This window comes from Rhinoraja longicauda, chromosome 20, assembly GCF_053455715.1.
Source record: "Rhinoraja longicauda isolate Sanriku21f chromosome 20, sRhiLon1.1, whole genome shotgun sequence".
NCBI lineage: Eukaryota > Metazoa > Chordata > Chondrichthyes > Rajiformes > Arhynchobatidae > Rhinoraja > Rhinoraja longicauda.
In genome coordinates this window covers 30,593,773-30,608,109 of record NC_135972.1, presented here as the reverse complement: position 1 = coordinate 30,608,109, position 14,337 = coordinate 30,593,773, and the positions used below count along the sequence as shown (strand labels likewise).

The following is a 14,337-nucleotide window of genomic DNA, read 5'->3' as shown; positions in this document are numbered from 1 at the left end:
AGGTCTCTCTGCAATGATTGCCAAATGCTAAATACACAGGGACCTACCTCACACAAACAACACACGCACCTCTGGGGGCAATTGTGAGATTTGGGGGGGAGCGGTCGTCTCTAGTCAATAGGCAGCGATGTAAAAGGTGAGGGGGAGGTTCAGGCGAGTGAGACGGAGGGGAGAGAGGGGGTGAAATCGGTCTGACTTCAACAAGTGGCCGGGTGTGGGTGAGTTCAGCTTTCACAACAGCCCGGATACCACCGGCACTTGGACGTCTTCGTGCAGCCAATATTATTATTTTGCAACAACAACAAAACAAAACCATGTCTGCTCTTCAATGTGTCCCCGTGCTCTCATTGCCTGCGACCTTCAGAGGCGATCTGTAAGTGACAGGGAGGAGGGATGAATGCTGGAGGATAACAGCGAGGCGTTACGTGGTGGTCGGGTGTAGGGTGTTGCCTTTGTCGTGTCTCCCAGCGAGGAAACCACGGTCACGTACATTCAGAAAACAAGGCGATCACTTCCCTCGCCCCTTTCACTCTCAGAGGTCGAGGAAGGAGGAGAGGAGAGGAGAGGAAACTAGTCAATGCTGAGCAGTGGTGTCATTCCTGTTGACCTCACCTGGCTGCATGCAGCGAACGGGGACGGTGCAGGAAGGGGGCAACGGAAAACCATTAACAGGGGGAAGCGACGGCAACAACAACAACAACAACAACAACCCCATCCATCTCCCCAGCAAAAACAAAAAGGACATAATTCGCAGCTGCGGGTCTCTTTATCCGAGTCATGTCTGAACCAGAGAGATGGGCAAGATCGAAGGGAACGAGAGAATAGTTCTCAACGTGGGGGGAACTCGGCACGAAACTTACAGGAACACGTTGAAGACCCTCCCCGGGACCCGGCTAGCCCTCCTCGCCGACTCCGATGGCCAAAGCAACTCCGAATACGACCCCAAAGTGAACCAGTATTTTTTCGACAGGCACCCGGGGGTGTTCGCTTATGTCCTCAACTACTACCGCACGGGCAAGCTGCACTGCCCCGCAGATGTGTGCGGGCCACTTTTCGAAGAGGAGCTGGCTTTCTGGGGCATCGACGAGACCGACGTGGAGCCTTGCTGCTGGATGACTTACAGGCAACACCGAGATGCCGAGGAAGCCTTGGACATCTTCGAGCCGCCCGATCTGCTGAGCGGGGATGGCGAGGATGAGACGGAATTCAACAAGAGACTGGGCATTGAGGAGTGCAGCCACGCTAAAGCCAGCCGCTGGAAGAGACTGCGACCCAGGATATGGGCACTCTTTGAGGATCCATACTCCTCGAGAGCTGCGAGGGTAAGGAACAGCAGGGAGGACGGGGGGACGGGGGACAAGAGCAAGTGGGGGGGAGGAACAAGAGCAAGTTAGGGGGGGGGGATGTTTTTCCCTCCTGCCGTTGATTAATTTACTTATTCTTTTTTTAATCTCGATGCTTTGAGGCCAAACCAGCCCCAGAGGTGTCTACATCAGCGTTAACAGGGGGATTATCCACTCTCTTCAATGGGAAGTGTTACAGGTTACACAGCTACCCGTGTCTCCAGTAATGTGTTCGTGCTGGGAGTTTACACTTGCTCGTGTTATTGCCCCCCCCCCGCCTCAGTTTGATGGTGTTCAGTCTGTTCCGTGATTTCATTTATATTTGTGCACGGTTTTTTTTTGGTTGCTATTCCTGATTGGCCTTTGCGAAGCTGGTGCTTTCCTGCAGTCTGTGTTGTGAAGATACCCTGCTGCTGGGATGGGAATTCCAGGACTTGCATCCAAGTGCCTGTGGCGTTGGGCGACTGTGACAGGTCGCCAGGTCCCAATGGTTACTGTGCCCGTGTACTCGCGGATACACATTGGAGAGCTGGCTGCTGTCCGTGTGGTAGAAGGCACACGGGGAGGCCAAGGGGGTGGGTAATTAGGATGGTGGAGAACAGGGTGGTGAACATATAGGTTGTACAGACCTGCCCGGTATTAAACGTGACTTTTTTTTTTATTCACCATCTTCTAGTTCCATCTTTCTACTCGGTATTAAACTTGTTAAGTGTTGTTGGAATTGTGTACATCCAGGCACCGTGAAAGATTTCCATCACCCTCTTGACTTGTGCCTTGGTGAGGATGTAAAGAAACTTTATGGTGGTAAGACAGGAGCCTGCCGCTGATGGATAGCTAGCCTTTGACTCGCTGTTATAGCCGCAGCAGTTCTGTAGTTGGTCCAGTTACGTTTAAAGAAGAAAATCAGCAATGACTTCTAAGATTCTGTTCGCATGGATTCGGTGGCTTTAGATGTCCGATGGGGCGGGAAGGCCCATAAACTTACACCTAATTGCGGCATTCACAACCAGCTATTTCTGGAGAATTTTACCGTGTGTAACTGTGTGTTGACTTATAATCAACAAGTGCTGATATTTATTTGCCATAATAAGCACAGACCAGTTATTTTTAATACCGATTGTAGCTAACCTACACATTTATTTCGACGTTTTCTGCAAAGAAGATGGGCGGACTCTACTTAATTCTTTTGATGTACGGAAAATTTTATGGCTAAAAAGCTAAAACACTGGCAATATAAATTTGGCGTATTTTAGTACCGAATAACAATGACCGCAAATATACACATGAGATTCAGTGGCTGGCAAGTTAGAGCTACAGGTGGGTCCACTCTGTTGACTTTAAGCAAATCTTCGACTAAACGCCCCTTGTAAGTAATTCAATACCATCTTAAAAAGTTACATTTCAAATGGAGAGCCAGTTGCAACTTGTTGCAATAGAACTTTTCAAAATAACTTTTTTTTTAAAAGGAGGCTATGAATTTATTTCAAATAACAGACTTCTTTAATCCGCGCTCTCTGCAAGATTGCATTAAAATACCGCCGGTGGTCACGGATTCATTGGAAAGAAAATCCTTTCAACCCGGACAGTACGCGTGCTAGAAGCAACTTTAAACACTGTCTAACACCTCGAAAGTTTAAGTTAGGAACTTCTAAAACACTATAACATGAAATAAAGTTCGTACCCGCAATACAATTAAAATGACATTGAATATGCGATATACGATATAAATCTCTAACTTCAAGTAACCCCGGCATTCCCACTTTCTCCAACCCTCCCATACCCAAGTCGAACCAGCTTCTCATTCTCACCGAGCATACAGCTAACAATGGCCTGTTTCTTTTATCATCGTTCCTTTTTTGACATATCTTTCATTCATTCGTTCTATATCTCCCTACATCACCGCCTGTCTATATCTCTCGTTTCCCCTTCCCCTGACTCCAGTCTGAGGGAGGGTCTCGACCCGAAACGTCACCTATTCCTTTTCTCCAGAGATGCTGCCTGACCCGCCGAGTTACTCCAGCATTTCGTGCCTATCTTCAGAAATATTATCAAGATCTTTCTCCTGGTTACACGTTCACAGACAGTTTGATTGCATCTTCCGGGAAAGTCCCTTGTTTCTTGTGAAACGCCTTGTTTTTGGTCGCAATGATAAATGGATGATTAATGATTAATTCACCGCTGGTAAACGTCAATACCGGATGAAATCGCATCGCGATTTTGTTTTTGCATCGTGAGGATGAAAGGCGGCCCCGGAGGATATGATTGGAATGTTCCTTTAAGACGAATTTGTAAAAGGAAACTAACATAGATTCTCCAGAGATGCTGCCTGTCCCGCTGAGTTACTCCAGCATTTTGTGTCTCCCTAACATAAATAACATTTACCAATCGCAAGAAAGGAGAATGAAAGCAGCATTGGTGAGATGTTGCAGAATTGACACGGGGAGGCGAGTCAGGCAGTGAGGATCAATAGCTGCTGGTTATAGAGGTTGGGGCGGCTGGTATTTTTGTTGGGAGTTCATGTGCGTGCTGCTCTAGTCAGTCCTGACAGTGAACACATGCCCGTGTAATAATTGCAACACCGTTTTCAACGAGTGGGTGGTAGAGGCGCCCCAGGGCGCGGTGGATAAACGAGTGTGAGTCCCCGTTTCGCTGTGAATCAGCCCCCGGTCACTGACACTGGGCTGAAGCGCATGTTGGTGGCGGGGGCGCGCTCTCATTTACAGGGGGTGCCCGTGCACGCGCGGCCACGCGCCTCACCTCGTGCACGCGCCTCACCCTCGTGCACGCGCTCCACTACTTGTGCACATGCAATCTCCTCGTGCACGCGCCTCACCTCGTGCACGCGCCTCACCTCGTGCACGCGCATCGCCCTTGTGCTCGCGCCTCACCCTCGTGCACGCGCTCCATTACTTGTCCACATGCAATCTCCTCCTCGTGCACGCGCCTCACCCTCGTGCACGCGCATCACCCTCGTGCACGCGCCTCGCCCTCGTGCACGCGCACCGCTACTTGTGCACATACAATCTCCTCCTCGTGCACGCGCCTCGCCCTCGTGCACGCGCACCACTACTTGTGCACATGCAATCTCCCCATCGTGCACGCGCCTCACATCGTGCACGCGCCTCGCCCTCGTGCACGCGCACCACTACTTGTGCACATACAATCTCCCCTCATGCACGCGCAGCACCCCCCTCGTGCACGCGCACCACTACTTGTCCACATACAATCTTCCCTCGTGCACGCGCCTCGCTCGGCTGCACAGCTCCTGCTCATGTTGTCATAGCGACCGCCATCTCCTTTGCACTGATATCTGCTCCCCTGGCTCGCTGCTCTTACCGGGTGAGTTAAAAAAAACATCTACAAGGGAGGAAACTAAACAAAAATATGACATGCATTGCACAGCACCATTTTAGGAACTGTTTTCCAACTGTTTATTGCACGCAAATCAAAGGGTTCCTTTCTTGCCACGAATGGTCTGGTTTATATCATGGTCCTCTCTCTGCTCCAGTCGTGGCTCACGATTTAATTCCAAAGTGTAAACTCCACTCCCATCTTATCGTGTCTTGCGTCCTGGCAAATGTAATCAACGAGTTGTGCAGAGTATTTGAGCCCTTCCCATTCACTCACATGTCTTTCACCCACAGCTGAACAGATCATTAAAAACTGCGCTGATCAAAACTAAAACTGATGATTTTGATCTTTCAGAGCAATCTGATTTTTCACTACCGCTATTATTGGATTGGATGTGGGTGTTTGCTGGTAGGAATTTATTGATCATACTCTCGGCGAAAATGAATAGCTTGCTAGTCCATTTCATGGAGCAGTTAAGAGTATTAACTGGCAACAAGACTGGGTAAAGGTAGCAGATTTCCTGCCCTGAAGGACGTTAGTGAAACTGCTGAGATTTTATGGCAATCCAGTCGTTTCATGGTTATTGATGCTTTCTCCAATGCAGATTTGTTTATTTGGTTTAAATTCCCCAGCTGCAGGGTGGAATTCAAGTCCATATCATGACTCACACTGGTCCATGCCCAGCTGAGCAGCAATAATCTATTTGAAGTAAATCTGTTAAGAACCAGATAGATAGATGAAGTAACAGGGATTCAGTTAGAGCTGTCAGTATGGACCACTGGCAACATGCTTAATCTCATTTAAGTAAATTAAACCCTGAAGTTGAAACCAAACAAACCTTTAATAGGATTTATGTAAAGGTAACGCAAATGGAAAATAAATGGAGTAGTGATTAGTACACTGGTCTCTATGTAAATACACAGGATTTCTTTTTGTATAATCTTCATTTATAATCACACATGTTCGGTCCATTTCTAATTTAGGTTGACATTAGAAGCCCATTTCATGGTTTAACCCTAGAGCTCACTTACATTCCTATGCAATTTGCCAGATCAGAAGAAAATCGATTTTAATGCAAGCATGTGGTTATTAACAAGAAATTATCAACATTCATGAGGATTGGTTCCAAATTTAAAGACTGAAGTTTCATTTTATTGACATGTAATTTGTAAATAAATAAATACCAAAGAATGTTTGGGTCAGGCAGCATCACTGGAGAACATGGATAGGTAATGTTTCGGGTCGGGACCCTTGTTCAGTCCCGACCCAAAACTTCACCTATCCATCTCTACATGGCGAGACCAAGCGCAGGCTCGGTGATTGTTTCGCTGAACACCTCTGCTCAGTCCATCTGATCTCCCGGTGGCTCAGCACTTCAACTCCCCCTCCCATTCCCAATCTGACCTTTCTGTCCTGGGCCTCCTCCATTGTCAGAGTGAGGCCCAGCTCAAATTGGAGGAACAGCACCTCATATTTCCCTTGGGTAGTTTACACCCCAGCGGTATGAACATTGACTTTTCTAACTTCAGATAGTCCCTGCTTTCCCTCTCCCTTTTCCCAGTTCTCCCACTAGTCTTCCTGTCTCCGACTACATCCTATCTTTGTCCCGCCCCCTCCCCTGACATCAGTCTGAAGGGTCTCGACCCGAAATGTCACCCATTCCTTCTCTCCCGAGATCTTGCTGAGTTACTCCAACATTGTGTGTCTACCTTCGATTTTAACCAGCATCTGCAGTTTTTTTTCCTACACTTCTCCACAGAGATGCTGCCTGACCTGTTCAGTTACTTCAGCACTTTGTCCATTTGTGTAAACCAGCACCTGCAGTTCCGTGTTTCTACCAACGTGTGTGTTTGTTCTGTGAACGTACATTAATTCAGATTTTTCTAGATTAGTTGCGACTGACATTTGACGAAACAAATGATTGTCAATGGAGTTGTAAATAATCCTAAATTTTAACTCATCTCTGATAACCATATCATCTATATTTTAAAAAAAGTGCCATATAAACCAAATGAAAGAAACAAGTGAGGTTGAATCAGTTTAATATCGTGGGTCTGGTTCATGCTACTGTATCAGTGTTGAATCCCAGTATTCAGTAACCCACAAGTCCATCTGTGGGAATACAAAGCGCTAATTACATTTTCACATCTATTTGACGTAGGCCATTTGGAGAAGCACATACTTTGAGTCCACATTTACACTTTAAATTACGATGATATTCTAATATTATTGCTCTTTAAATGACAATATATTATCTGGTGTTATCAGTTTGGAAAGAACAGATGGCACTGTGAATAAAAATCTTTGTGGTAATTCTATTAAAATCACTATAATCAATATTGTTCCCAGTTAAAATTAAAACATCTAATTTTTGACAACTTATTTCTTTGTTCAACATGCCTGTGTAATGATGATGCCAGTAAATATGACTGGATTTGTCATCGACACCCAGGCATCCAGGCAATGATTTATGGCTCACCTAGTTTCATTACCGGTTTCATTACCGGCAATTTATTAAGTGGAGAACAGTGGTCCTTATATATATATATAGTATAAGAAAATAACTGCAGATGCTGGTACAAATCGATTTATTCACAAAATGCTGGAGTAACTCAGCAGGTCAGGCAGCATCTCGGGAGAGAAGGAATGGGTGCCGTTTCGGGTCGAGACCCTTCTTCAGACTTGTTCAGTGGTCCTTGTTCCTCATAACATAGTGTCAATAAATATGCTAGCACTGTTTTATCTGCTCTGTATGGATTGGTGAATGCTGGGGTAAGACTTGAGGCGAATTGTGCCAAAGTAGGTGGAAAATGCAGTAAATTCAACAGCAAAAGATTGGTGTTCCACCAGGGACCAAACTAAATCTCGTCCTGCAGTGGGTCCCAGGATGTACCTGGCCAGCAACGATCTGTTTCACTGATGTAAACCGCATTAAATGCGGCAGTGAGCACAAACGGAAGCCACTGCTCAACTAAACGTGACTGATGGAATGGAAGCTTCCTCCATTTGTTGGCTGAAAGGAACCCATGTGAACTTAAATTGGCAAAATAACCCGGATTTGGAAATACTAAGAAGCTCAGGTGGTACTTGTGGAAAGACAAACATTTCAGAACTGAGAAACACTGGAACTATTTTAAGCTGGGTAGGAGCAACAAACCGGAGCATGTGACAGAATGGAAACAGAAAGTAGGAGCGGGTTATTTGGCTATTTCATCATGATTTGCCATTCAGAATAATAATTTACATTCAGTATTCTGTTCCTGCTTTTCCCCCATATATTTTGAACCTTTTCGTTATTGGTACTATATCTAACTCTTTCTGCAATATATTTCATAATTTAACCTCAATACCTGTTGTGTGAATTAGGTGATGAAATTTCCCCTTGTCACCATTCTAAATGGCCTCCCTCATGTCCCTGTGATTCCTGGTTCTGACATCCCGACTATTGAAAGTATTCTTCCTGAATCAATCCTGTCAGGAATTCATGAAGTTCAATGAGGTGCTCTCTCATTCTTCTAAACTCTGAAATGAAGATAAGCTCAAATGTCCAAATTTCTTCATAACACCAACCCTGCTGTCCCTATATTCAATATGATGACCCTTTACTGCACCCCGTCCATAACAAGAACTTCCTTGGGTAAAGGGACTTGAAATGAATGCAATACCTAGGCGGAGTGTCAGGAGAGGCTAAATAACATAAGGTAGACACAAAATGCTGGAGTAACTCAGCGGGTCAGGCAGCATCTCCGGAGAGAAGGAATGGGTGATGTTTTGAGTCGAGACCCTTCCTCAGTCTGAAGAAGGGTCACCCATTCCTTCTCTCCGGAGATGCTGCCTGACCCACTGAGTTACTCCAGCATTTTGTGTCTACCTTCAATTTAAACCAGTATCTGCAGTTTTTTTTCCTAAATAACAACATTTTTTCGTTTTTTCTCTTTTTGCAACTTAACACCCAAATTATTTTGAAACGCAAATACTCCAAACAACATGATGCAGTTGCTCTTTACCGAAGATCTACTCTTCAAAACAGATCGGATGACATATGATACAGGCCTACATGGAAAATGAGAGATGAAGAGGGAGAGAGAGAGAGAGAGAGAAAGAGAGAGAGAGAGAGAGATGAGGGAGAAAAAATAGGACAGATACTATTACTCCGCTGGAAGCTAGTATGGATTTGACAGACTGAATAGCCTCCCATATCATATTAGGAAGGAAGTTAGATGTTTAGTTTTGTTTCAGTTGCAGCATGAATACAGCCCCTTTGGACTATCAAGTCCATGCTAACCATTGAGCATCTGTTCACACTAGTTCTATGTTATCTCATTCACTCCTTACACACTAGGTGCAATTAACAAAAGCCATTGAACTTACAAACCCACACGTCTTGGGATGTGGGAGGAAACCGAAGCACCCGGAAGAAACCCACGCAGTCAGAGCGAGAACGTGCAAACTCCATGCAGACAGCATCTGAGGTCCGGACTGAACCCAGGTTTTTGGCGCTGTGAGGCAACAGCTCTACAACAGCGCTGCCCACTGGTGTGCAGAATACAACTTGAGAGACTTGTCATTTGAGTTTATTCCTGTTAAGGACGTTCAGTGAGATGGCATGGTAACTTTATTTCCACTAAATCTATTTAGTATCATATCATATCATATACATACAGCCGGAAACAGGCCTTTTCGGCCCTCCAAGTCCGTGCCGCCCAGTGATCCCCGTACATTAACATTATCCTACACCCACTAGGGACAATTTTTACATTTACCCAGCCAATTAACCTACATACCTGTGCGTCTTTGGAGTGTGGGAGGAAACCGAAGATCTCGGAGTAAACCCACGCAGGTCACGGGGAGAACGTACAAACTCCTTACAGTGCAGCACCCGTAGTCAGGATCGAACCTGAGTCTCCGGCGCTGCATTCGCTGTAAAGCAGCAACTCTACCGCTGCGCTACCGTAGCTCCGTTGCAAGAGGTTGCTGATGATGAGAACGCTTAAGAAAATAGGCCTTTTGGGCCACCGAGCCCACACCAGCCATCACTCGTTCACACTAGTTTATGTTATCTCACTAGTTTATCTCACTAGTTTATCACACTAGTTTATGTTATCTCACTACTTTATCTCACTAGTTTATGTTATCTCACTAGTTTATCTCACTAGTTTATCTCACTAGTTTATCTCACTAGTTTATGTTATCTCACTAGTTTATCTCACTAGTTTATGTTGTCTCACTTTCACATCCACTCCCTATACATTTGGGGCAATTTTACTGTGATCAATTAATCTTCAAACCTGCACATCTTTGGGATGCGCGAGGAAACCCATGTGGTCAGAGGGAGAACGTGTAAAACTCCACACAGACAGCACTTAAGGTCAGGATTGAACCCGGGTGGTCTCAAGTATTGTAAGACAGCAGCTCTACCAGCTGCACCACTAATAGGTTTGATCAGAGGTCAATGACCTGAAATGTTAACTCTTTTCACCTTAACCATCCAACCCCATCCCTTCCTCCCCCCCCCCCCCCCACTCTGAACATGCTGCTTGAACCACTGAGTATTCCCAACATTTTCCAGTTTTTTTCATTATACGCTTTAGTTTAGTTTAGAGATACAGCGCGGAAACAGGCCCTTCGGCCCACCGAGTCCGCACCGACCAGTGACCCCCGCACATTCACAATATCCTACACTGGGGACATTTTTTAAAACATTTCTACCAAGTCAATTAACCTACAAACCTGTAGGTTTTTGGGGTGTGCGAGGAAACCAAAGTTCTCGGAGAAAACCCACGCAGGCCATGGGGAGAACGTACAAAGCCTGCACTGACAGCACCTGTAGCCAGGATCGAACCTGGGTCTCTGGCGCTGTAAGGCAGCAACTCTACCTTTGGGCCACCAAACGTGGTGCCATTTGATTCGGCAAAATGGTTTAAATAAGCAGTTTTGATTATATTTCTACAGTACCTGAGGCAGGCAAAATGTATTTGTAGCAATTTAGTTTCAGCAGCACCAAGATTAAAGGCAAAAGTTATATTTGAATAAGAGAGAAATTTAACGAGGAAATACAAGATTGATGATGGAAGCGATTGCAAGGTTAAGTTAGCAGATAATGCATGAGATGAAACAAACATGAAGTGAAGGTGAAACCATCAACATTTTTTTCTACTTTTAAACTGAGATGCTGTCTGACCTGCTGAGTTACTCCAGCATTTTGTGAATAAATACTTTCATTTCAGCTTCATCACTTTAAAATCAAACCGTGGTCTATTCCAATGATCTCATAGCAACTTTGAATTATACTTTTTTTCTGAGATTAGGTTAAATAAAGCTAAATAGTGTTGTAAGATTCTGCAATGTAATTTCTTTTCAAAGATTTCTATTAGGTTGCTATTTCTAAATTAGTTTTGATAATAATATAATATAATTTAACATTACAATCATGGACAGTGTTAATAATAACACACGCCTGTTTAAATAATAGAATAAAACTACCCATAGAAAGTAAATCTTGCACACGGAAATAAAACATTGGTGTCTCCGGCAATATCTTTCTTAGGTCCAAATTAAATTCAATGGTGCTGCAAACAAGGTGCACACCATGCCCCAGATATAGTTGGATAGAAATCCAGAAAAACCCATTGGATTTAAAGTCTCTGCATTGGTAGCCAAGGTGATCCAGAATGAACCAAGTTTCATTAGTGATGTTATGGATCTTCTGGACAAGTCCCCACAACATGAAATTTCTCACTGACTCAAAATTAAATTCTAAACTGGGAATCAACATTTGGGTAGTTTAGTTTATCTTAGTTTAGAGATACAGCATGGAAACAGGTCCTTCGGCTCACCGTGTCCGCGCCAACAGCGATCTCCATACACTAACGCTATCCTACACACTAGGGACAATTTATCAAAGTTTTAACCTACAAACTCGTTTTTGCAATGTGGGAGGAAACCAGAGCACCCGGAGAAAATCACTCGGTCACAGGGAGAACATACATACTCCTCACAGACAGCACTGGTAGTCAGGATCGAATCCCGGCCTCTGGTGCTGTAAGGCAGCAACTCTACCGCTGTGCCACCGTGTCGTTCTGACGTAATAAAGCTGATTAGGCGCATGTTGCCAGTCAATCCAGTTAGTCAGACCATTAGAGCCTCTAAAGCAATGTCAGTAGGTTGATATCTGATTATCACTACTTCCACTCCTGGTTGCTCAGTCGGTAAATTGAATCTTTCAGGTACCAGGCTGAAGAAACCAGAGACCAAATAAAAAAAACATAGCCTCGATCAAAAGTAAAAAGAAAAACAACGAACTGCATTTCAACATTGCGAAAACCCTCCATGATCAATTGATTACTTTGGAACTGTTGACACAGTTTTGTATGCTGGTGAACCTGACAATTTGTGCAGAGCAAGGTGTTGAACAACAGATTAATATTTTGATGAGAATGTGCGGTTGGATATCGATCAGGACACCATACCAGCATGTCATATAATTCATTCCATTCCTCTGAACAGTTGCAACGGGATTCGGTTTAACATCCCATTCTAGTGCAGCACTTTAATGCTGGAATGAATTGTCAAATTAAATCATGTCCTCTAGTTCTGGAATGCAACTTAAACTGACAATTTAAATAATTGAAAAACAGTGCTGGATAAGGTTGGACACAATGTTTTTCCTCTTTAAAAATAACTTATTCTGTACGAGACCAAGTGGATCCGTTGAGCTCAAACCTGCATTGGTGTAGCACCTCCCCTCCCCCCCACCTCCCCAGCCCCACCTCCCCCCTGCCCCCCTCCACCCTGCCCCCTCCTCCTCCTCCCATCCCCCTTCCCCCTCCCTCCTCCGTCCCCTACCTCTCCCCTCACCAACCCTCCCCCACAGTTCCTGTGGATTGGAGGGTAGCTAATGTTGTCCCACTTTTTAAGAAAGGAGGGAGAGAGAAAACGGGAGATTATAGACAAGTTAGTCTGACATCAGTGGTGGGGAAGATGCTGGAGTCAATTATAAAAGACGAAATTGCGGAGCATTTGGATAGTAGTAACAGGATTGTTCCGAGTCAGCATGGATTTACGAAGGGGAAATCATGCTTGACTAATCTTCTGGAATTCTTTGAGGATGTAACTAGGAAAATTAACAGGGGAGAGCTGGTGGATGTGGTGTACCTTGACTTTCAGAAAGCCTTTGACAAGGTTCCACATAGGAGATTCGTGGGCAAAATTAGAGCTCATGGTATTGGAGGTAGGGTACTGACATGGATAGAAAATTGGTTGACAGACAGAAAGCAAAGAGTGAAGATAAATGGGTCCCTTTCAGAATGGCATGCAGTGACTAGTGGGGTACCGCAAGGCTCGGTGCTGGGACCACACCTATTTACAATATACATTAATGACTGGGATGAAGGGATTAAAAGTACCATTAGAAAATTTGCAGATGATACAAAGCTGGGTGGTAGTATGAACTGTGAGGAAGATGCTATGAGGTTGCAGGGTGACTTGGATAGGTTGTGTGAGTGGGCGGATGCACGGCAGATGCAGTTTAATGTGGATAAGTGTGAGGTTATCCATTTTGGTGGTAAGAATAGGAAGGCAGATTATTATCTGAATGGTGTCAAGTTAGGAAAAGTGGACGTACAACGAGATCTGGGTGTCCTAGTGCATCAGTCACTGAAAGGAAGCATGCAGGTATAGCAGGCAGTGAAGAAAGCCAATGGAATGTTGGCCTTCATAACAAGAGGAGTTGAGTATCGGAGCAAAGAGGTCCTTCTGCAGTTGTACAGGGCCCTAGTGAGACTGCACCTGGAGTACTGTGTGCAGTTTTGGTCTCCAAATTTGAGGAAGGATATTCTTGCTATTGAGGGCATGCAGCGTAGGTTTACTAGGTTAATTCCCGGAATGGCGGGACTGTCATATGTTGAAAGACTGGAGCTGCTAGGCTTGTATACACTGGAATTTAGAAGGATGAGAGGGGATCTTATCGAAACATATGATTATTAAGGGGTTGGACACGTTAGAGGCGGCAAACATGTTCCCAATGTTGGGGGAGTCCAGAACAAGGGGCCACAGTTTAAGAATATGGGGTAGGCCATTTAGAACGGAGATGAGGAAAAACTTTTTCAGTCAGAGAGTTGTGAATCTGTGGAATTCACTGCCTCAAAAGGCAGTGGAGGCCAATTCTCTGAATGCATTCAAGAGAGAGCTAGATAGAGCTCTTAAGGATAGCGGAGTCAGGGGGTATGGGGAGAAGGCAGGAACGGGGTACTGATTGAGAATGATCAGCCATGATCACATTGAATGGCGGTGCTGGCTCGAAGGGCCGAATGGCCTCCTCCTGCACCTATTGTCTATTGTCTATTGTCAAACGAGAGTTTTAGTATATAGATGTGATGCAGGTGTTTTAGACCTCTGTTCATTGTGGCTGTGGGCCCTAATTGCTTCACTTTTGCCATTCATTGTGAATTAATTGGGGGCAATCTCACATAAAAGAGGAGACAAAGGAAATTGTAATGCAGTTGTCACTGTTGTTATTCTTTTTTTGTATTATCAAGTCTTAGAACAAAACTATGCTGCATTTTTCCATGATAACAACTAGTATTGATGTAGCATCTTTATTGTCACAAAATGTTCTGAGGTATTCAACAAGAACATTATTAAC

General features: G+C 44.7%; 1 protein-coding gene across 7 annotated transcripts in view; it reads left to right on the top strand.

The window, feature by feature from the left end:
• The first annotated feature begins 218 nt into the window (after positions 1-218).
• LOC144603704 (voltage-gated potassium channel KCNC2-like) overlaps positions 219-14,337 on the top strand; it is a 149,713-nt gene continuing 135,594 nt past the window's right edge. For all 7 annotated transcript variants that reach the window (XM_078417356.1, XM_078417353.1, XM_078417350.1 and 4 more), the window contains exon 1: positions 219-1,322. In XM_078417356.1, the coding sequence (XP_078273482.1) occupies positions 795-1,322 (528 nt within the window). In that variant the 5' untranslated portion in view covers positions 219-794. The remainder of the gene's footprint in view (positions 1,323-14,337) is intronic.